The sequence below is a fragment of the Molothrus ater genome, chromosome 2, assembly GCF_012460135.2.
Source record: "Molothrus ater isolate BHLD 08-10-18 breed brown headed cowbird chromosome 2, BPBGC_Mater_1.1, whole genome shotgun sequence".
NCBI classification, from domain to species: domain Eukaryota; kingdom Metazoa; phylum Chordata; class Aves; order Passeriformes; family Icteridae; genus Molothrus; species Molothrus ater.
Genome location: NC_050479.2, coordinates 74,001,231 through 74,024,418, shown reverse-complemented (window position 1 = coordinate 74,024,418; position 23,188 = coordinate 74,001,231). Strand labels below are relative to the sequence as shown.

The window sequence follows — 23,188 nt, the reverse complement described above, 5'->3', positions numbered from 1 at the left end:
TTAGGTTTCATTGTGCAGAGACATTGGCATTGAGTTTTGATCTGTCAGACAGCTCTCTCGTTGCTGCAATGCTAATAACCTATAAGTATCTAATCTGTCATGGTACTTGTTGCTGCTGTAGTTTAAGTTTAACAGGAATTCTATAATTGAAAGTTTTGGGGTTTGTATTTTTTTTTGCTCACTTTCATGCAATAAAACTTTTTTCAGAAAAAACGCTAAAGTTCAGAAAAGGGGCAAGATAAATTTGATTGGTCGATTGCAACTTACTACAGAGAGGATGCGGGAAGAGGAGAATGAAGGAATAGTCCAGCTAAGAATATTGCGAACCCAGGCAAGTAACCTGCCAGAGGAATACAAAATTCCCCTATTTCTTTTGTTGCATTATCATTACTGTAATTTGTTGTATTATCATTACATGCTGCCCACCATTGGATGTTGATGTATGAAATGGGTGCCTTTAAATGCCACTGGAAGTCACTTCTGCTGTATGACTCTAGATCCTTGTGAATACCTGATTCTGCATGTGTGTTCGTGCACTTGTAGCTATCAGCCTCCTGTTCTGAAGTATCAGGTCATCATCTTCAAAGAGGACAAAGCAGATATTACACAAGTGGTGAAGGCATACAGTGTGGGGTGGGTGACAGCAGCAGATTGGCAAAATTGACTGACACTGGCCACTACCATGAATAAACAGCATTGTTGATCTTGAGATCTCTTTGGTCTGTATGAAGAGAATAATCTTGGAGGTGGAATCACGCTCTAAGTGCTTCTTAGCTGTACAAACTGCAGCTTCCTGCTCTGTGGTTGATAGTCAGCTACTCTTTTGAGCTGACAGTTTAAAAAAAGCCTGAATTTTTTCAGGCATCGGGGATCATTATATACAATGGAGTCTCATTTTGTCTTCAAGTTTCAGGTCTGTTCTGTCAGTCAGGCTGGATTGCAGGCCATGCACATTGTGAGTTGTACCACCTGATGTAACATGATGTAACCATTCTGGCAGCAGCAGGGTTAATGCCTGGTTGTACTTAGAAAATGAGTGAAATGTTAACAAGTTATATCACGAGTAAACTGCGACTTCTGCTCAGGGTGTGAGTTAACATTTGGTTTTAGTGAGTAATTCACGCTCCAGATATAGGATTTAACTGCTCCTTTGACTGGAATTGTCTTATATCTCTTGCATCTTGCCAGTGCTTTGTTTTTTTCCTTTATCAGCTTCTTTGTAAAAGCAGTTCTATATAGGCTAAAAAAATGCAGTGTATTTCTGATTTCTAAGGAAAAATACGAGCCTCCTATTAATGCTCTGTTCATTTTGTCACTTCACCCAGGTATTTAATTTTTTTTTTTTCTTGTGCCCCACTAGGAGGCTATCATCCAAATAATGAAGATGCGGAAGAAAATTACTAATGCCCAGCTTCAGACTGAACTGGTAGAAATATTGAAAAACATGTTCTTGCCACAAAAGAAAATGATAAAAGAGCAAATTGAATGGCTTATAGAGCACAAATATATCAGAAGAGATGAGTCAGATATCAACACCTTTATATACATGGCATAATTGGAGGACTCTGCGGGATGCTGAGAACATAAATAGAAGGGTGCTTGGACAGACAGCTGCAACAGTTTGTGCTGCAGAAGGACTTGTTTTGACTTTCGTTACATATTAAAATCCCTGCCTTACCTTACAGAGGACTATATTTTGCCAATCTCATTCAGCTAGCATGATGGCATTCCCCTCATGTTGCACACTTTTAACAGCATGCTGTTTTGTGGGAGACTTGCATTCATGAAGAGCCCATTGTGAACTTTTTAAAGTAGATTTGATTTACACCCACCAGGAAGAATACAGGTTTGGGTTTTTAGATGACCAGTACTTGCACAAGGAAAATATTCAAATATTCATGCACTGAGGAACTGCTATTAGTTTTGTTTTGGGTTTGTTTTTTGTTTTGTTTGGTTTTGGTTTTTGGGTTGTTGGTTTGTTTTTTTTTTTTTAATGCAATTAGGACTAGAAGTAGCACTTTCACTTTTGTGTTTTGGATCAACAGAGTAATGTACTGTCCATCTCTGATCCTTTTTTCATGTAATAACATTTGAGAGACACAAACACATGCGTCACAACTGATCCGTATTTGTTACAGTTAAAACCTGTTTGCAAGAGCAGTGCTTCAATCTAGTAACTGGATTTTAATAATTAACATATTAAGTGACACAAAAGTAATTCCAAGTCATCGGTGATATTTTTCCCAAAGCACGAGATCATTGTTTTTAAATTGTTTCCTGTAAACAAGTGGATATGTTGTTACCTTAATTTGGACAGGTGATTTGCTACAATCCTTTTTGACAAGGTAAAAGTTTCTTGAATGATACTTCACTCTAAAAGCAGTTTTCATGGGTGGGTCTGCTATAGGAACAGAAATATTAAGTGTATTTCCTTGTACATTTAATATTTATATTCCAAATATTTCAGTACGACTACATATATCAGGATGCATTAAAGAGTAATTTATGCACAACTCCCGCAGAAAGAGAATAACACTTGAAGATCCCTGTACTATTTCCTTAGTGGTAACTTTTATATACATGCAAGGTTAATCCAATTGGACTAGTCAACATCTTTATATGAAAAACAAACCCTCTGCTTTCCATTTGGTAACTGGTAGGGTAGGAAGTACTCTTCTAATGAAAATTATAAAATGCTAAGGAAAAATACCTTGTTCAGTGTATGTAGAGAGAGTGCCAAACACACATCAGGAATCTCAACTACTTAATGTTACCTCTTCCATTCTCAATCATCTGAAGTAGTCATTTGGCACTGCCCTACTCTCTGCTGTTCTGAAATGTCCCAGCATGTACTGGAGCGATACCATGAGTCATAGGAGCAGAGTGCCTGTCTTAGGACAAAGGTAAGTTGTGCTTTACTCAGTTCTGTATGAATATTTCTTCTATAAATGACAAGTGTGTGAAGTTATTTTTTAATTAACCAGTTGAACTATGACATCTAAAGGCCTCATCTTTGATGATGAAATGGGGAAGAGGATAAAATTAACTTTAGTCAAAAAAGAAAGCCTTCCAGTAAGTAAGAGGAGGAGTTTTACTTTCACATGGTTACAGTAAAGTATGCAGGAGTGGTTTAAAAGCAAACTCTCCAAGAATGGCTGTTTGCACCCTTAAAGCAGGCTGTGTGCTCTGTTACTAATGTAAATGCCAGTGTGACTGCCTGAGAACAGTGTGTATTTGGACATCTGTATGAGTAAGAAGTTTTTGGTAGTGAGGGTTTCATGACCAAGAGATGGAGAAATCAAGGCCTGGCCAATTACAATTGATTGAAATCCTACAGCTTGTGTTCCATGCCTCTATTGACACTCAAAAGTAGATGCTGTTTAAAAATATTGCATCTTTTGTGCTGGCCCTGTGGTGTTGCAATTCAGAATCAAAAGGAAGTGGTGCTCTGTGTAGTTAACCAATGAAACTATTTGAACATTAGAAAAGGAAATTCTAATAAAACACTTTGTGCTGCAAGACTTTCAGTCTTTGTAACTTTAAAGTAATAAATGTTTACTTGGGATAACTGGGGAGAACATGACAGTGAGCACACTCTTCAACATGAAAAATTCCAACCCTAACCAGAGAAGAAAGGTGTGAAATGGTCACACAGAAAGAGCTGCCAAGGGGATAATGCTAATTTTGAAGCCATTGGTTAAATTTGAGAGAGAAGTTTAAGAGACTGCATCTCAGAATCAACTCTTTAGGAAGCTGGACTGTATGCAGAAAGGAAAGGCTTGCTAAAAGCTAAGGAGCTACACATTCCCTCAGCTAATAAATACAATACAACCTGATTGTTACCTATACGTTTCTCAAAACCTGTGATGGAAATACAGTTGGTAATGTGCCTATGACATGGTCATTTTTTCTTTAAATATATACCAGAAATGGATGTCGGGTTTTTTATGAAATCTAAGACAGACACCAGCAAATTTGTTAAAGATGCAGAATCACGTTTAGCATCCTTCATCAGGTCACTTCACCAATATGCACTTAAAACTAGTATTACCTGGGGCACAGGGAGATACCTGGGGTAAGCTGTTCTTTTGGGGAGGGTAGAGTTCAGATCTAAATGAAAACTATTCTTCACTTGCAATATGGCAACAACGCACTTTTAAGGCTGCAATTTTTAGCTATGAATATATATGTCCAAAGACCTAGCTTAAGGAGGTGCTGCATCTGAAAAACATGTTGCCACACACACTGCCACGGTGAATAGCTAAGGAACGAAATCTGGTGTAGAAGGGGCGGGGGGGAAATCACTCCTAATGGGTTTAATAAGGAAATACTGTTAAATCTTTCTCTGTCCCAACAACTTGATGATAATCTCAGTTTCAATTCTGAAGTCTTCCATTTTCCTCTTTCCACAGTTGGTGTCCCTAGCTTCTACTTTTACTCATTTATTTTTTGTTATGACTGTAATGCAGTTACATTTCCAAATGACAATGTGACTTTCTCATTTTCATCTTTTTAAAATTAATATAAATGTTCTGAATGTTCACATCTTGCATTTATCTGCATTGGGATGCCATTGTCCTGTAAAGTGCAAATTTTAGAAATACAATTGGCAAAAAGATTTGATAGTTTTACAGAAAGATTTGCTATCTCAAACTGTTTTCTATTTTCATCTAAATAACTGGGATGCTATCTTTGTAATTCTTTAAGGTCATATTTGTGAAATAAACAACACATGAAAGCTTTCCTGTCATATACACTATATGTAGTCTGGAGTGTTGAGCAAACTCGGGTTCCTGAGTTGTAATAACTATCTCCATATGGTATTTACAATTTTGAATGTGTGCCACTACCAAGATAATAATGCTGTACAATTTTGAATGGTGGTAGTTTCTGTATGGCAGTCCAGCTGAACTATTTTGATGTACTGCTTAATTTTTGAATTTTATTTTTTAAGTTGTATAATTTATTTTCTTGCAAAATAAAAATGTAATTTAAAAGACTACTCATTTAGCAAGGTATTTTGGTGTCTACAAAATTTTTAAGTTGAATTCAGGTGCTGCTCCTAAATTTGCCACTGTATGAAATTGGCCTGACTTCGAGTCCCAACAGATGTTATGATCAGAGTAATTAAAAAACAAAAGTGGAGACTTCCAATTCTTTTCTTGGTAAAAATTTTTACGAATGTAAGATTATATGTAGAGCTATTTAGTCTTCTGAATTCTATTTAAAGATGAGCTGTAGTCTTTCAATCAGTGTATCAAAGCCTACCATGCCAAAACTGGCTGGGAGTTGCCTAACTTAGTTTAGGGCATTTTTAACAGGGTTATGTTTCTGCAACTCACAGGGATGAACTTGGATTGCTGAATATTTTGGTTGATTTGTCTTTGAAGTTATTTACAAGGTGCATCACTGAAAGTTACTGGTGTTGCCACCAGGACTTCAGGGAGCTGATCCTGCAGTAAACCGTGATGTGGGAACAGTCACTTGCCTGAAGGAGTGCTTTTAATGGAATGGCTTTTCTTCTCTGATTGTTCTTGTGCCTTTTAATGTGAATCTCTTTTTACGTATCAACTCTCTTCTTTAAGTGCAGCAGCTAACCATTGGTGTTTTGTGCTCTCTGGTACATGCAGAGTTTAGAACTATTTGTATGGAATAAACAGCTATTTTTGAGTGAGTGCTCAGTACTGTGCATGGCAATTGGCCAACTGGCAGTTCATGTGGGAAGAGTTTTGATGGCAGGTTGCTATTATTTCCAAACTTTTTTCCCTCTGTTAGGGCAATATATAGTCTTTCCCAATGATTTTTCAGGAGAAGTTGTTCTCTAGAAGCCAGTTATTGCAGGAGTTCCTTGGCTGAATCAACTCCTACCCCTGTAAATTGATCACAGTTTAGGTTGATGTAAATACAAAAGGCTTAACCTTGTTCATTCTCCTAATAAAGTGAGAATGTGGCTTTATTTTCTTCTTTGCTTTACCTGTCAACATGCACTCATAGAATTGTTTAGGCTGGAAAAGACCCTTGAATCTAACTGTTAACCCAGCACTGCCAAGGGCACCACTAAACCATGTCCCTGAGTGCCACATCCTCTAAGTCCAGGGATGGTGACTCACTTCCCTCTTTTACTGCTTGACAACCCCTTCCATGAAAAAAAGTTTTCTTAATATCCAATCTAAACCTTCCCTGGCACAACTTGGGGCCATTTTTTTGTTACTTGTTAGAAGAGACCAACCCCACCACCCTTGGCTACACCCTCCTGTCAGGCAGTTGCAGAGAGTGATGAGGTCCCCCTGAACCTCCTTTTCTCCAAGCTGAACAACCTCAGCTCCCTCAGCTGCTCCTCACAGCACTTGTGCTCTTGATCCACTCCTTGGATATCTCAACACCTCTAGGTAGACATTGTGCCTGGCATTTGATCCTCATTTATTTTAGTGATGGAGATCCACTATAGAAATTCAGTTGGATACTGTGCTTCAGCTCCTGCATACAACCTTAAACACCTGTTAGAAAGAACAGCTGGAGTCACGAATGGCAGCTGCTGCTTCCCTCTGTGGATCCAGGGCATAGCCAAAGCAAATACCACCTGCTGAGCTAAGCAAGAGCAGCACAGTGTGACTTCTTAATAGTCTGTGACTGGACATCAAAAGTGACCTTGAAATTAGTACATCATAGTCAATCTTGGTGAGAAGAAATGACGAAAAAATTAAAGAATGTTAGCAGGTTATATCCCTGAAAAAGAGCTTTATACTGCAGGGGTAAAGGCAAGTTAAATGAGAATTTACTGGGTTTTGTTCTACCTGTTTTCAGCATTACTTATTTCTGAAAAATATCTTCATCCAACCTGGATGTTTTGCTATATGGTACATATATATTTTCAGAGTAAAACCTTCAGTTTTTCCTGAGACAGTATTTATCAGTTCCTTTGTTATGTATGGTTTGAACTTGAAAACTGTCTCTAAATCAAAGGTCTAGACTAGACCACCTTAGAACATCAGCTACTGAGAGTCAAGGAAGCAAAGGAGTACAAATGCTTCCCTCGCCAGTGCCTGTCCCAATCAGCCTCTCGCTGCATGTCTGGAGAATCTTTGGATATATATGCAAAGCAAGAAGTATCTTACTTTTGAGAGCAAAGACAAAGTGAAATCCTCTCTCACAGGGAAATGAATGAGATGTAGAACAGAAAATCAATTGAAGTCGTTTTGACAAATGTTAGTTCTACAATGTGAAGATCAAATATTAAAAAAAAAGTCAAGGTAGCAAATGGATGTTAACAGGTTGTTGAAATAGTCCTGCTTTCTAGTGCTATATCCAAAGCCTGGTTCTTGGCATTTTTTCTAGTTTTTGGTACAAGTGGAAGGAAAGGTGCAAGTAAATGCTTGTTTATGTGACTGGGAGACCTCAGCTCGGGGGAATGCTTCATTCAGTTGTGGGTTACTGTAGCAGTATACTAACTCCTTCAGGGACTAAAAAAGTGGTTGAGGAGAAGAGACTGATGAGAAACAAACAGAGAATTGCTTGTCCTAGACTGTGTGCTCCAGCACAATTCAGAGAAAGTAATTTTGTGTTCTGAACCTGTTCCTTTGAGATACAAAGCTGGCGACCAGGAAAGATCCAGGCTTTTCCTGGCCGTGCTCTGTGCATGTTGGAGAGACAGGGTGAAGAGGAGCACTGTCAGGCTGGCAAACAGCTGTAGAGATTTTGTGCTGGCCTTCCAGCACAAATGCAGGTTCAGAGACAAGAGTGTGAGGGGAGAAGGCACAGTGCAGCAAGGACCGTGGGACTGGGATGGGCAGCCTGAGGTCAGCTGGGGTTCAGCTGCATCAGTCGCTCCGTGCAGGCAGCTGCCGGGACCGTTCTCGGCCACGTTTGAATTCTGAGCTAACCAAGTCCGGGGTTTATGCCATGGCCAGGCAGGAAGGGGTTTAGGGGGAGTTAAGTTGCTGACTCTTCTGAAAGCAGCACTCAGCTGCAGCACAAGGCACGCCAGGCACAAAGCCATACTCGGCGCTTTCATCCCCACGGCCTTGTCGTGCGCAGGATGTTTCCGATACGGGATCAAATGTCCGCGGCTCAGGTCAGCTTAACCTGCAGCAGAGTTTAGCGTGGGGCGGGCGAGGGCCGGGCCGAGGAAGGGCGGTGGCGGAGAGGACACAGCCCCGGGGGCTGGTTCTTTTCCCGCAAGGATTTTCCAGCTGTCTCCATGCCGTTCTCTACCAGTGATTTTCCTTCTCGACGCGGCATCCCAGGCTGTCCACCCCCCGCCTGGCCCCCGGGCGAGAGGAACGCGCCTGGCGCTGCGGAACCGCAGAATCCATTCGGTCAGAAAAGACCTCCGGGAACACCGAGTCCAACCCGTGACCCAGCCCCACCGTGTCACCCAGACCGTGGCACTGAGTGCCACGCCCACTCATTCCTTAAGCACCTCCAGGGACGGTGACTGGGCCGCCTCCCTTGGCAGCCCGTGGCGATGTCCGATCACCCTTTCCCGGGAGGAATTCCGCCTGATCTCCAGCCCAACGGGGCTCCCGGCTGGGGCGGTCCCACACACGCGGCAGCCGCGGCCCTAGGGCAACGCACGCGGCAGCCCCTCTGACGCCGCCACGCCTTCCGCGCCAGCCAATGGCAGGGGCGGGTGTGGCACCGCCCCGCGCCGCGGGGCCAATAGCAGCGGGCAGGGGGCGGGGCGCCGCCGGCTATAGGCGGGGGCGGCGGCGACGGTGAAGGTGACGGGGGCGCCGGCGGGAACATGGCGGCGGCAGCGGGGGCGATGCTGTGCGGGCGGCGGCCGGCAGCGGGGCTGCTGCGGGTGAGGCGACCCCCGGCCCGGCTTTACCTTCTCCTTTCCTACGCACTCCCGGCCCCGCCGCCGGGCCCGGAAACGCTCGGCCAAGGTCACAGTGCCCTGTGGCGGGGCGGCTGCGCCCCCTCCCCTCAGGAGGCGGCCGAGCGGAGGGAGCGGGTCCCGGGCCGCGTGGGGGTGAAGGGCGGCCTCTCCCGCCCCCGCAGCCCCGGGCCCCGCGCTAAGCCCGGCGGGACCTTTATCCGCGATCCTGAGCGCGGCTTCTTCCACTGTCGGCGCCGCGGGTGCCGAGCCCGTGTCCGGTACCGCTGCAGCCATAGCGGTGTCCCGGCCGGGCCGGGCCTACGCTCGGGTTGGGTTCCTCTAATTAAGCAGTGTACAGATATAAATTTACACCGGTGGGTGTTGTTTCTCAGCTGGGCAGTGGGATGCTGCTGCCCCCAAAGCCGGTGTGGCTGCAGCGCTGCTGGCACTGTGGGGGCAGGTGCTGGCCCCCCGCACGGCGGTAGGAGCTGTGCTGGGAGAAAGGAGGGCGAGTGGATCGCATCCGAATTGCCATATGCTAAGCTGGAGGTGGCATTTTACCAGCTGTGGAAGTGGGTCCTTCCTTCCTTCCTTCCTTCCTTCCTTCCTTCCTTCCTTCCTTCCTTCACGACAGAGCATGAATACTCCTAGCAGATGCCAGCTGCACTTGGTAAACAATTGTCTCTTAGTCCTTTTTAAATTTCAGGCCTTGTGCAGTAAGAGTATTTATGGTAGTATAGGTATTTATTTTACTAGGCTTTGTTTTTTTGGCACCAACCCTTAGAAGCACTGCTGTTAAAGCCCTCCAAGGGACATAATTCTTTTTCAGGGAGAAGTTTTAAATTAAACTTCCAGCTGGCTATTATAACTTGAGCTGGGGAGAAAACCAGACAAAAATCCCCGAAAAAAACAAAAATCAAACAACTAATTCAGAGCAGTAAAAAAAAAATCAGCCTTTTGTTAGTTGAAGGCTGGCAAATGGAGAGGAGAAACAGGCTAAATTTTCATGTTGAGAGGCAACCAGAAAGCTTTGTCTAGTTTATAAAAATGGTAGTGTTCTTGTAGTGTCCTTAAGCAGTTGTTTTTAATTAGTATTTATTTAGCTGTAATTCAGTAATTACAGATAGAAGGCCAGAAGTTTCCAGTATGCTGAAATGTTGTCTCAGGAAATGGCTAAAGAAAGTGGTTTAAGCCACTAATGGAAAGATCACTCTGTTAATATGAAACAATTCCTACAGATACAATTTTGTATCTTTGCACTGCTTAATTGTATGAAGCTACTGGCTGGTGAATTAGACTGCTCAGATAATCCCTTTTTCTTGGTTTTGTTTTATTATCCTATCTTGGTGTGATGTTCTGAATTTGTTGTCTTCATTTTTGTTTATAAAACACCAAGGGAGTGGGAGTTGTAGATGCGAACTGCCACTGTTTAAAAGCAGTGGAGTTAATGGTAGGAATGAATGAACAATGTCCAGGGAAGCAGACAAAGGGACTAGTAACTTTTTCAAGATAACAGCACTCACCCCTGGCTTAGATATATGCTATAGGTGTACATAGCAGACTTGGACAAAATGAATTTGGTGTTGTTTTTGAAGGAATATTTGTTTATTTTTCAGAAAACATTTTATCACAGATGTTATGGTGAGACTGTACTAGACTACACTTCTTTGCAAAGGCATGTCATGATTTTTTTCATATTTTTCCAGTGTTTCTTAGATACTATTTTTTGAAATAATGACTTCTATGAAAATGGGTACATTACAGAGTGAAACATTATGGCACTGGCTTTCTTGATGTGAGATTCTGAGGACTTTCTTGTTTTCAGGCTCTGAAGTATACAAGCCGTGGCTATGCATCACAGCGTACTTTAAATGTAAGTATAAAGTACTCTCTGACTAATCAACTGCTGGTTTAGATTTGCTTGTTAATCACTGACATTTTTAAGAAAATCATCACAAAAAATCTGGCTTAAAGACAGTGTCACTTATGCCCAAGCCACATTTTACTGCAAAATCTGAAATAAGTCAGATTGCAGTTTATTTTGGTTGGCTAAGTGTGGGACAAAATTAGAAGTGTGTCAGCTGATGTAAGCTTCATGTAACTGTTAACCCAGAATGAGAAAATACAGCTGATATTAACTGATCCCTTTGAAATTATTTGTGTTATCCTGGAGCTTGCTGTTACAATGTGAAAGATGAGGACAAGTTTGTTACTGTCACTCATGAAGTCAGTCATGATGAAGGGGTTACAGTAATAGACAGCCCTTCATAGTTTTAAACAAGTATCATTTGTCTTTATTATTTTCTTTCTTTGCCTAAATAGAAAAACCCTCATGACCAGGCCCTGTAAAGCTTTGTGGTTAACTTTCACTGAAACCAGTACAGCTGGAAGCAATCATTGCTGCTTCTTGACAGCTGTCAGGGGCAGCCAGAGGTCTGGCCTGTGCCTTTTTAGTGCCAGGTTCTCATGCTGCTCTCACAGGGTTATTGGGTGCACACATGGATGTAACACTAAAGCTAAGAGGCAAAATAAGAGTAAAATAGGGCTGGATGTCATAAACTGCTGCTTACACGTTCTGCTGGCACCTGGGCTTTTGAATATATCCAGGGGTGGAGACCTCACAACCACTCTGGGTAACCTGTGCCAGAGTTCAGCCACACCCCCAGTGGAGAAATGTTTCCTGATGTTCACTGGGAACTCCTTTGTGTCAATTGGTGCCCACTGTGCACCACTGAAAAGAGTTTGGCTCTACCTTCTTTGCACCCTTCCTTGCAGTATTAATATACTCACCTCCATGGTGGGGTGCTGCTGTTGAAGTTCTCTGTGGCACTACAGCCCTCTGGTGTAGCAGCCACTCCTCCTTTGGTGTCACCAGCAAACCTGCTGAGGGTGCACTGCACCATCATCCAGTTCACTAATGAAGATGTGACACAGGACTGGACCAGTACTGACCCCTACTAACTGGCCTCCAACCAGACTTTGTGCCTCTATCACCACCCCAGCCTGGCCATTCAGCCCTTTTCTATCCCCCTCACCATCTGCTTGTCTAGCCCATAGTTCATTAGCTTCTGTATAAGGATTTTATGGGAGACAGAGGTGAAAGCCTCACTGTAGTCCAGGTGGACCATGTCTGCTCTCCCCTCCTCTACCAGACCAGTCACTTCATTGTAGAAGGCTGGCAGTTTGTCTGAGCATGGCTTCCCCTGGGTGAATCCATGCAGATGACTCCTGATGATTTTCTTGTTAGTGTAAATGTTCTTTTAGGATCAGTTGTTTCATCCCTTTCCAGGGGTTAAGATGGATCTCACTGACCTGTAGTTCCCTGGGTCCTCTTTCTTACCCTACTTGAGGATTGGAGTAATGCTTGGCTTTCCTCCACTCCTTGGGCACCACACATAATTGCTGTGACTATCTCAACATTATTGAAAGTGACCTTAAAAAGTCACCTGCCAGCTCCCACATAACTCATGGGGGCATCTGGTCAGGACCCATGGATTTATGTATGTCCAGTTTGTCCTGACTTGTTCCTCTTTTGCCAAGGGTGCATCTTCCTTGCTCCACCCTTCCCCCAGTCTCTGGAGCCTGGAATTCCTGAAGGCTACTCTTAGCACTGAAGACTGAGGCAAATCAGGCATTCAGCATTCAGTATTTCAGCCTTGTCCTTTGTCACCAAGGAGGCCCATATTTTCCTTGCTTCTTAGGTGCTCATGGAAGCCCTTCCTTTGCTTTTGACATTCTTTGCCAGATTTAATTCTTGGCTTTATGACCTCATCCCTGCATGCTCAGACTTTGTGCCAGATTCTCAGTTCCTGTTTCCATCTCTTGTACGATTCATTTTTGTGTGCGAGTTTTGGTATCCATCCTGGCATTTTTACCCAACTTACTGCTCGTTGGAATGGATTGCTCTGGAGCTTGGAGTGGTCCTCTTTGAACATCAGCCAGCTTTCTTTGTTCCCCCTTTGCTCCAGGATGTTCAGGATTCTTGCAAGCATCATCAGTGCCAAGGCTGAGCTCAAGGCACTCCACCTGTTCTGTCCCTTAACGCGCAAGGCCTCTCCTCTGCTCCTTTGCCTCATCTTCTTGACCTGTCCTTCCTGGAGAGCCCTTATTCCTGCATGGCAGCACTCCAGCCATGTGAGCCATCTCACCACAGCTCCATGATCCCGAGGTTGTAGTGCTGCAGCTGCACACCAATCTCCTTATGTTTACTCTCCATGCTGCACGCATTAATACAGATTTTAGTGCTCTGAAGCACTTGCAGGATGAAAGAGAAGCTGTGACATCAATGAAATAATAACAAGTAGATACATTTAAAAAAATACTGCTCTATGTGTGCAATTGTGAGAGAGATTGTGACTTTTACTCTGTTCTTCTGCACTTAGGAGGTGGTGATAGCAAGTGCTGTAAGGACACCTATTGGATCTTTCCAAGGGTCTCTTTCCTCGCTGCCAGCCACTAAACTTGGTTCCATTGCAATTAAGGGAGCAATTGCCAGAGCAGGTATGCATACACATTTTTTTTCCCTGTGACAAAGAAAACCTTAAGTGGCTTGGTGTCTTTTCAATGGCTTGGTAATGAAAAAAACCTGCAATGTCCTGGATTTTTTGCTCCTGTGGCATTTTTAAGTCTATCCACAAAAGCCGTTTAAGTAAAGTTGACTGTCAGACTTCTATTCAATCTGAATTAAGAGCTGCTTCTAGGAGCAGAATGTAGCCTAGGGGTATCTATGCTATTCCAAATGTGATTGAACATGGTATTTGGTTTGTTGGGATGGGTTTTTATGACATGTGTAAGCTGATGCAAAGGCTGCTTGCTGCTGAGACCAGTGGCCTTTTCTTTCCCTGCCCAGTTTTTATGTGGGTGCATGTACTTGAAGCACAGCCTTGTCAGCCTTTTGACGGATTCAGTCTAGCAAAAAAATTTTTTTAGGGAAGAGGAGGGTTAATACTCCCTCTTCCCTAAAAAAGTTGGACACCAGGGCTGTTGCAAGAGATGCAGCAGGAGAGCAGACCTCTTCTCTGTGGTGGCAGCTTGCTGTGGCCTTGGCTTGCCCATGCTAAATAAACAAAATTGTCTTTAGACATAATTCTAGCGCAAAAAAAGTTTTGGGCATTTAACTATCCATGGAAATCGAGCTTCTCAGGTGATTAGTAAGACTTGGAAATGTTGACTTCAATGAAATAACTGCAGCTTGTCCTGCAGAGTGACAGGGGAATTATCTTCTGGGGGGATCACCAGTTCACCATACTCCATGAACATGAGGGTAGAGATCTGGAATGCACCCACTGAGGCCTGGGTTCTGTTAGCGTATGGGTTGGATGTGGCAAGTTTTATTAGTCTTTGATAGAAAACATCAGTGGGAACTTTTGTCAAAAGGATCCTGAATCAAAACAATTTTGTTTTGTAGGAATCCCTGCAGAAGAAGTGAAAGAGGCCTATATGGGCAATGTCCTGCAGGCTGGACAAGGACAAGCTCCAGCCAGACAAGCAGTTTTGGGTGCAGGTAATCCTTCTCTTTGCACTGGGGTTGAAGGTTTTCTGTCTTTATATACCTGGGATCTACTGGGCTGTGAGTTAGAGCAGACTGGTGGGCAGCCCTTTGTTAGGACAGTCCATGGATGCTTTTTGCCCTGTGATGGGTGAAGGGTGCACATTGCACTCATGCAAGTGGGATGTTATTGCCTGAAGTGTTGGCAAAACCTGGAGAAGACAGTACTGGAGATCAGGCTGGTAATTCCACAGTACTTTACATTAATGATGGATGCTGCTCTGAATCTTTCACAAAACAGACTTTTTTTTTGGTGTATCATTATTCTTAGTTCTTACTGGATAAGGAGTCAATGAGTTTCCTTCAACACATGAGTGTCTACAACTCATCTTCCTGTGGAGGCTGGAGCTGACACTGGAAGTATTCACTATATGATGTTAGCTGTAACATTAACTTCTCCATTCTTCTGTGGGGGTGGGATTCCATACCTTAGCTTGTTTCTAGGTAAGCCTGTAGGTCAAGGAGAAACTATGCACTATGTACATTTTTGAAGGAAAAGGAACTACTTCCATGTTAGGCAAAGTGATAAATATGGCTCTCTTCATTCACAGAATTATATAGTATCTTGAGTTGGAGGGGACCTTAAAGATCTCATTCCAACCCCCCTGCTGTGGGCAAGGACACCTTCCATTAGACCAGGGTGCTCAGAGCCCTGCCCAGCCTGGCATGGGGTCTGTCTTGTTGCCAGTTGCTAAATTCTACAGCTTATTTATGCTTTTTCAGCCTTGGGTGCTGCTTAGAGGCAGAGATCAGGGTTTTGGGAACAGGAGCAGTTCTGGAGTCCCTTCCTTGATCTTCCATTTCCTTGCCTTTCCCCTTATCACAAGTCAGTTGTTGGAAGGGGAGAAACAACAGGGGTTTCCAAGAACTATGAATAAGTGTAGATAAATTGCCTTGGCAGGCTAAACAGTGCAAGCTGGACATCCTGGGCTTAGATAAAAACTGGTGCCATATGAAATATTGCTGAAACACCAATAAAATACTGAAGTCTGCCCTCCAAATAACAGCTGTACAAACTTCTCTGACTCAGGTCTGCCGATTGCCACTCCTACCACAACTGTCAATAAAGTCTGTGCTTCAGGAATGAAGTCAATCATGATGGCAGCACAAAGCCTGATGTGTGGGAGTCAGGTATGTGGATTTTGTGCTGTTCTATGGAAAAAACCACACAGTTAATGTTGCGTATCCTGTCCTACCAATAGCTGTGCTCTTTGATTTGGGATTGTGTTTTGGCTTGGGATAATAAAGCTAATTAGCAAGGGCTTGTTTGTTTTGTTTTGTTTATGCAACCCTAATTTTATAGTCGGTTAAGAATGTTTGAGTTCAAAACAGAAAAGAAAGTAAATACTATAGTTGGAAAATTCAGATGTGTTTTTAGAGCTGAAGAAACAAGGTGGATTGTTTGGGGGGTATTTATCTCATCTCTCTACCCCCCACCCCACCTACCAGTCCAGCCCCCAAAATATAATTAAGGGAATTTTCAAGCTTTCAGTTTTGAAAAGGTGAAGAAATTTTTATCTACTTAGTTTTTGGTGAGTTGACTTTTAGACCGTGTTAACATTTAAATGAATTAAATACACATGTTCAAGCAATGTTGTTTCCAGGTATACTAAAGATCTTTCAGGCTTATTTATTATTTTAGAAGAAGCAGAATTTATTGTTGGTGAATAAGCTTTTTCATTACAGAGCTTGATGAAGGAGAATTGCTCATCTCTGTCAACTTTCTTACAAGATTTTCTGTACAATGGGAAAAAAAGTTCTGTCACTTGATGGGAGGATAGGAGAATACATCATTTTCAGTAAGCCATTAAATGCTGTGCAGCAAAGAATGTGGGAGAAGTGTCAATGTGAAGAAAGACATTTCAGTTTTGTTTTTAATTCCACACCCAAAGCATTTTGGCAGCATCTTTGGTTCTCTGAAGTGAAAATATAATCAGTTCAATTATATATATTTTTGGCTTTAAAAGTAAGTGGCTCATAAGTGAAGAAGACTTTTCTGTGTGTGTTTAAAACAAAAGTGTTTAAATTTTGATGTGCCTTCTGTGGAAATCGCGGTGTAACTGGAGTTAAGCAACTGCTTTATTGCTTTGGCCTTGCCCTGCAGAAAACAGCACTTTGTCTGGGGCCTGCTGAAGTTGATGGAAATCTTGTCACCAGACTTTGAACCAGGCCCAGCATGTCTTTGTAAACAGCTACATTTGGATTTAGTCATTTATATCCAATGACTTCATGAGAGTGCTTGTGCCTTTGGTTGGTTTGACAGATGTAGGCCATGAGCTCTGAATAGAAGTGGAATTTTCAGCTGAATTAATCATACAAGCTGTGCTGCCAGTCTCAGCAAAACAGAGACTCAGCCAGTTATTAATCTCTTAGAGCTATTAATTATGGGGGGGTTGGTATTGGTTTGTTTTTCCTGGCTGTGGGCTGTGAGGTATCTGTGGTATGACAGTGATGGTTCCCAGTGGCTTGAGTCAGTGTACACCATTATATAAACAATTGTACTGGCTCTCTCTCCAGGTCTTTCACTTAATGGAATTTAAATGCCAGGGATTCTTGTTCCTCTAGTCTGCTGCTGCTTCCATATCCTCCACTGCCTTTCCAATCTGTCTTTTCAATAGCTGTCCTCAGCCTTCTTTTTTTTCCTTTATTACTTCATGTCATGTTTCTGCCAGGTTGGATTGCCTATCTTCAGTTGTTCCTGTTTGCTTTTTAAATGCGTAAAGGGTGTTCATTTTATGTCCTTCTCTAAGACTTCTGAGAAGTATAAAGTGTCCATGCTTAAGCTTTTACTAATACTGGTTCTACAACTGCATGATTATTAACTTCATCTTGTTTCCTTTGAGCAGGATGTCATGGTTGCTGGTGGAATGGAGAGCATGTCCAATGTTCCCTACACGATGAGCAGAGGGGCAACACCTTATGGAGGAGTAAAGCTGGAAGACCTGATAGTAAAAGATGGGCTGACAGATGCTTACAACCATATCCATATGGTAAATATTCCTGCACACTGCTCATGTATCAACCATAGATAGACCTGGTGCAGATCTGAAAAGCTTGCTTATAGTTGTTATGAAACTGCTTCCTCTAGCAAGCCTGGAAATGAGGAGGAAAAAAGTCTTCCATTTCCAGGTTTCCTGCAGTACCAGACCAGAATAGCAGAGTAGTTTGTAATTACCTGTCTCTGCAGTCTGAATAGCCTAAAGCAAGGATTAAGAGAAAAATTAATTCTGCTGCTGATGGGTTGCTGTTGCTCCATCTAAGGGATGGAGCAATCAAGTTGCTTGGTGTCTGTGAGGATATCTGCTCTGAAGGATCCAGCAGGCTCATGTTTTTCCCTCCCCCAGAGTACATATCTCATATCTCCTGTGGGAAGGTTTGAGTCAGCTGGTGTGCTTACTCATCAGCAGGGTAACTTAAATTGGACAAACAAGGGCAAACTTTGGATGGGTTTGGAAATCAACTGATGCAAAGACAATCAAGAACAATCACCAGGGAAGAAAAGTTTAAAAAGAGAATGGCTGCTTTCAGCTTATGAATATTTCTGACCTTTACCCAGTGGCAATTCACAACTATAGAGCAGTATTGATTGATCAGTTGGTGTTCTTTCTGGGATACAGGAAAACGTGTCATGAAGAACATTTACTTTGATTCATAGATTTGGTACAGACCTCACTTGTGTATGATTTATTCTTTTTGTACCCTAGTGCTTAGGCTATGTGGGAATGTTGAAACTCATTCCCACATTTCAGCTAAAATGGATTTTGAATGTGAGGATTTTATAGGAATCTAAAGGGTGGCTTTGATAGTTCCCTCATGTGAGGAAAAATTCTAGCAGTTGGTTATAACACACCAAGTTTTAATAGATTGGGACTGTATGTTGGAACCTTTTGTCTGTCTTATAGCAGATGTAGGTTGTTTAGAAAACCTTGACAGTCTGTGAGAACATACAATAAGTCCATAGGATGGCTTTGGGAATTACTCTTGTCTGTGTTTTGGCAGTAGCCTAAGTTGCTGGTGCTTTGAGGTTTGAAGACTTAAATTTCATTCATTACATAGAAATGAACTTGCTTATTTGAAGAACTGGAGGGACACAATACTAAAGGGTTTTGTGTTGATTCATTGAGTTTTCCAATGAAATGAGAGGTGGAACAAAACCTTTCAAGGGCAATCTTTCCAGTTGACTAAATGAGTTTTTTTTAATTTTGTCACTGGATATTTAGACAGTGATGGTAATGAATTGTGAGTATATAATTACAATCATGATTTGCCTATATAAAAACTGATTTGGTTGTATTGTTCTTCTTATTTCATTACAGTTATTAGAAAAAAGGGATACATATTTTTATTTCTACAGTTTTAGAGATTCCGAGTTTTAGAGTTTTTAGAGATTCTGAAGGCCCTGTGTGTTGACCTGTTCTTGTAATCTTTGGAATAGGCAAGATAATAATGGAGTGAAAACACTAGGAAAATGATGTGAACATGTGCTTCTGTGGCTGAACAATAATCTTCAGTCTCTGAAGGTGTCAGCCCTAAGCACTTTAAACTTACTTTTGCATGCAGTTAAACTGAAAAAAAAAGCCTTATAAGGAAAGTTCCTTTATGGATTTGATAATCTGGATCCAGAAAACATTTGCTAAATCTGACAATTATATTTCAAAACCATAAGTTACTATTTGTTACTATTACGACTGTGTAAACCAGAAACAGAACATCAATATTAGTCGCATTCAGTTCTGGAAATCTGCTGGTTGAGGTTTTTTCAGTTGTAGTTGAGCTTTACATCTTCAGGAATACCAAACCTAACAGGCCTGTTTTCCTCCAAGGGCAACTGTGCTGAGAACACTGCCAAGAAGTTCACTATTTCCAGAGAAGAGCAAGACACTTATGCCATAGGCTCTTACACCAAGAGCAAAACAGCCTGGGACTCAGGAGTACTGAAAAATGAAATAGTTCCTGTCACTATTTCAAAAAAAGGTACTGTGGAAAGGTGTGATGAGATGAATTGTGTTTCTTATAGAAAGCTGTAATGTTGTTTGTATTCGGTGCAAATTGTATTGTTTAAACATGTGAATCTCAGGAACATTCATTTTGATCACATAAGAATTTTCTGTTAGGCAGACTTTCTGGTAAACAGCAGTCACTGACCTGTCATCTGGTTTTTGTTTTTCAGTTTTTCTTCAATGTTGCACACCATATTTTTTTTTTTTTGGTCTGAGTGAAAGTTAGCTATTGAATTCAGTTATGGCTTAAAGACATCTATTTGTATCGATTTGTTTTAATGTAAATTAAAGATAGGCTCTTTGTCCTTTTTGTTCAGCCACTGGGAAGTATAAATGGATTTTCTGCAAATAAATTTGATTAAGGAGTAACTTTTTTTTTTCAGTTCATGTAAGCACATTTCCTGATGTGCGTTTTACATGCATTTGCACTTTTTTACTGAAATAAGTTATTTATATAAAGCAGTATTTAGTCAACTGTTCTACAAAATACTAAACCAAATCTGAATTTCAGGGAAGCCAGATACAGAAGTGAACGAAGATGAAGAATACAAACGTGTTGATTTTAGTAAAGTTCCAAAGCTGAAAGCTGTTTTCCAAAAAGAAAACGGTAAATATCGTTAACAGAACTGCTTAATTTTCTGCCAAGTGCAGGGATGCTTTGTCAGGGTGGAGAGTCTATTCACAAGAGCATGAATGCTCAACAACAGCCCTTTTATTTTTAAATGTCTGCTGAGATAAAGAAACATGCTGCACAACAGCAGGAACTGGCTTGGATTAAAAGATGGTCCAAGAACCTTAAACCGGTGAACACCTCTGTTTGGGACATTCACCTTAAAAAGAGTGACAGGTGGGTTTCAGTTTCACTGGGCCTTGGTCTCTGCCAGGTGTAAACTCCTGTTGCTGTGCAGCTGGAGTGGCTTTACAGAGTTGCCATTGCTTCCCAAATCTGTAATTGATAAACCTTCCTGGCTAAGTCAAAACTGCCCCTCATTCACAACTCCTCCTGAGCTGGAATTCTGTGACAGTGCCAGCAGTGCAGCTGCCATGGAAGGCATGATCTAAACTGGCACTGGGATAAGGATACAAGTACCTCTGGCTGCATTTGTTTCATCAAACAGATGTCAAAAACCAACTCATTTTTAGTTAACTCAGTGCAACAGAAACAATCCTTCACAGGATATATGTGAGCTGTTTTGCATAACACTCTCACCTCTGCCTAAGGGATGTTTTTCCTTTTCTAGGAACAGTTACAGCTGCTAATGCCAGTACTCTGAATGATGGAGCAGCTGCTTTGGTGCTGATGACTACAGAGGCAGCCAAGAGACTGAAAGTCAAACCTTTGGCACGGATAGTAGGTATGATCTTCCTTACCTCTAGGAAAGTCCTGGAAAATACTCCCATAGTGTGCTCTCAGACTGGGAGTCCTGTTAGGCTGCTTACCTGACATCATGGCTGCATCTTCCCAGCACAGTCCTTGAAATTTCAAGTGTTACACCAGCAGACTTTTGACCATAAAAAGAATATTCTATATGTAATAATAAAATTTGGAAAATATTATTGTGTGGCTTAGGGCACTATGTTTTAGATGCAGCTATTTCATAGATCATGGTATTCAGAATTTCTCTTATCTTGGCAGTGTTTACTGCTTGCAAAGAAAGAAAATAATGTATGGTAAAAACACAAGGTCTTTAAACACCTTTTCTGAATTATTTTTCTTTCTTCAGCTTTTGCAGATGCTGCTGTTGATCCTATTGACTTTCCAATTGCACCTGCATATGCTGTTCCTAAGGTAAGACTAAAACTGAGTGGGTTTTGGAAAAAAACAAGCTTCCCTAGCATTCCACTGTCAGTTCATCCCCTCTCAGTGGGTCTTCTTGAATTAGGATTGAAATTTTAATGATGTCATAAATACAAAGAACAGATGTTTTACAGAGGACCAAGGCTAAACTGCAGATCTTCAGAGTTAACAAATTTCTCACACCTATTTTGAAAGAGAGTATTGTTCTATTCTGCTTTTAGCAACTTTTGACACGTTTGCACCTTTGAAGTTTTGCAACTTGTATGGCCAAAAGGCAAAATAAGTATGATTATACATGGGTAGACTTGTTCTAAAAGGAACTGAAGATAGGTATATGATGTGAGGCAGTACTGTGTCATTTTAAATGGGCTTACTGTAGCAGCAGTCTTAGTGTTGTGTGATGGAAATGCATCCTTGGATGGGCTGCTCACCATTCCTTCTTTGGTGAAAAGTCAAGTTTTTGGTTCAGTCCTTCAGTTTTGCTTTTTCCCATCTGACAAAGAGGTTCTTAAAATGTGAATTTGTGAATCAGAGTATGGGGAGCCTGAGTCACCGACTTCAAAATAGAGCTATTATTTCTTTAATTAGTTTCCTATTTTTTTAATAGTAGTAATTGTTTTGTATTATTTCTAGATTCTAAGTGAGACAGGCCTGAAAAAAGAAGACATTGCAATGTGGGAAATTAACGAAGCATTCAGTGTTGTGGTGCTGGCCAATATAAAAATGCTGGACATTGATCCACAAAAAGTAAATATTAATGGAGGAGCTGTCTCTCTTGGACATCCAATAGGGTAAGCAAAATAAGCTCTGGGTTTTCTCTGCACAGAGGCATTGTCTTCTAGGTAAATGAGTTTTAAGCAAATAAGAGTATGTTTGAATTTAATCCTTATTATTGATTTGGTTATGGGAGATCTGTTCCCTTCTTTGAAAGAGCTTTGCTGCTTGTAGAGGTACTCTGTAATATACAGGCTGACATAGAGGTGATTCTTTTTCCCAAAGAAACTTTAGCTATACATACACAAACAAAAATGCCATGTTGAAGAACCTTTGTGTTTATTCCTCTCTAGCTCCAGTACTTAATCTGTACTGCACTGAACTGCAGACAAAAGGATTGTTTCCGTGTTTTTGTTGGTACTATGTTCTGCCAACATCCCTGTGTAGGTCAAATTGAGAATTTCCTTTAAACTAAGCTATGTTCTTTTGTTTTTCTGATATCTAGAATGTCTGGAGCAAGAATTGTCGTTCACATGGCGCATGCTTTGAAACCAGGACAATATGGTCTTGCAGGAATCTGCAATGGAGGAGGAGGTGCTTCTGCAATACTGATACAGAAGCTGTAGCCCAAGCAGCATCAGAAACACAGCCTTAAAAGCTCTCTGATCAAAACTGAGTGGTAGCTGTTACATCTTATTTATCAATCAGTGGATGAGTTCTGTAACTGCTATTCTAAAATTTCCTAAAGCATCAATGATTACTGATCCAGACAACTGGCCCTTTTACTGCTATATCAGTTCAACTTTTTATACAGTACAAGTAAGCAATGTCAGATTTTAATTTTGGCTTGACATTTGTCAATAAAGAATGTTAACTATGGCTCCCTTTGTCACTGACTTATCATTTCTTAAAGGCCCTTGAAAAGGAATTCTCTTGGTAACCCACAGAGTGCTGCTACTGGAAACAGCTGTTTTCTCCTGAAAATTACTTGCAGTATGACAGCAGCTTGGTACTGAAGATACTTTTTTCTAATGAAATTGAATGGATAATTCACATCTTCATTAGAACCAGAGTGCCTGAGCTGAAACATTATGGTGGGTAGTGGATGGCCCAGGCAAGAGTTACCTTCGGTCTCAAACAGCAAATTAATTTTAAGTGTCACTGTCACTATTAAGCATTTTATGCTTAAGACAATTTTGGTGCTTGCCTGCCCTAGTCCCTCTGACAATTGCAATTAGAACTTAGTGTTTAATATTGGACTCTTCATCTTCAAAAGCAACTGACCACCAGGACTTTTCTATCCAGTA

At 41.5% G+C, this 23,188-nt stretch overlaps 2 protein-coding genes across 2 annotated transcripts in view; both read left to right on the top strand.

Moving 5' to 3' along the window:
- CUL5 (cullin 5) overlaps positions 1–5,002 on the top strand; it is a 31,759-nt gene extending 26,757 nt beyond the window's left edge. Inside the window, exons 18-19 of the mRNA XM_036378852.2 lie at positions 208–331; positions 1,361–5,002. Coding sequence (XP_036234745.1) covers positions 208–331; positions 1,361–1,555 — 319 coding nt within the window. The 3' untranslated portion in view covers positions 1,556–5,002. The remainder of the gene's footprint in view (positions 1–207; positions 332–1,360) is intronic.
- A 3,724-nt stretch (positions 5,003–8,726) lies between these two features.
- Positions 8,727–22,760, top strand: ACAT1 (acetyl-CoA acetyltransferase 1). Its single transcript, XM_036387378.2, has 12 exons — positions 8,727–8,803; positions 10,647–10,694; positions 13,204–13,321; positions 14,229–14,324; positions 15,400–15,500; positions 17,216–17,359; positions 19,193–19,343; positions 19,881–19,976; positions 20,611–20,724; positions 21,094–21,158; positions 21,801–21,958; positions 22,387–22,760. Exons 1-12 carry the CDS (start codon positions 8,744–8,746, stop codon positions 22,505–22,507), a joined length of 1,272 nt encoding a protein of 423 aa, XP_036243271.1. The 5' UTR covers positions 8,727–8,743; the 3' UTR covers positions 22,508–22,760.
- Positions 22,761–23,188: the final 428 nt, after the last annotated feature.

Bases quoted from the DNA above. Each gene is read 5' to 3' on its own strand.
- ACAT1 (XM_036387378.2), top strand. From the start codon at position 8,744: ATGGCGGCGGCAGCGGGGGCGATGCTGTGCGGGCGGCGGCCGGCAGCG. The intron at 13,322-14,228 runs GTATGCATACAC...TTTGTTTTGTAG, and splicing joins GGGAGCAATTGCCAGAGCAG to GAATCCCTGCAGAAGAAGTG. The intron at 20,725-21,093 runs GTATGATCTTCC...TTCTTTCTTCAG, and splicing joins ACCTTTGGCACGGATAGTAG to CTTTTGCAGATGCTGCTGTT.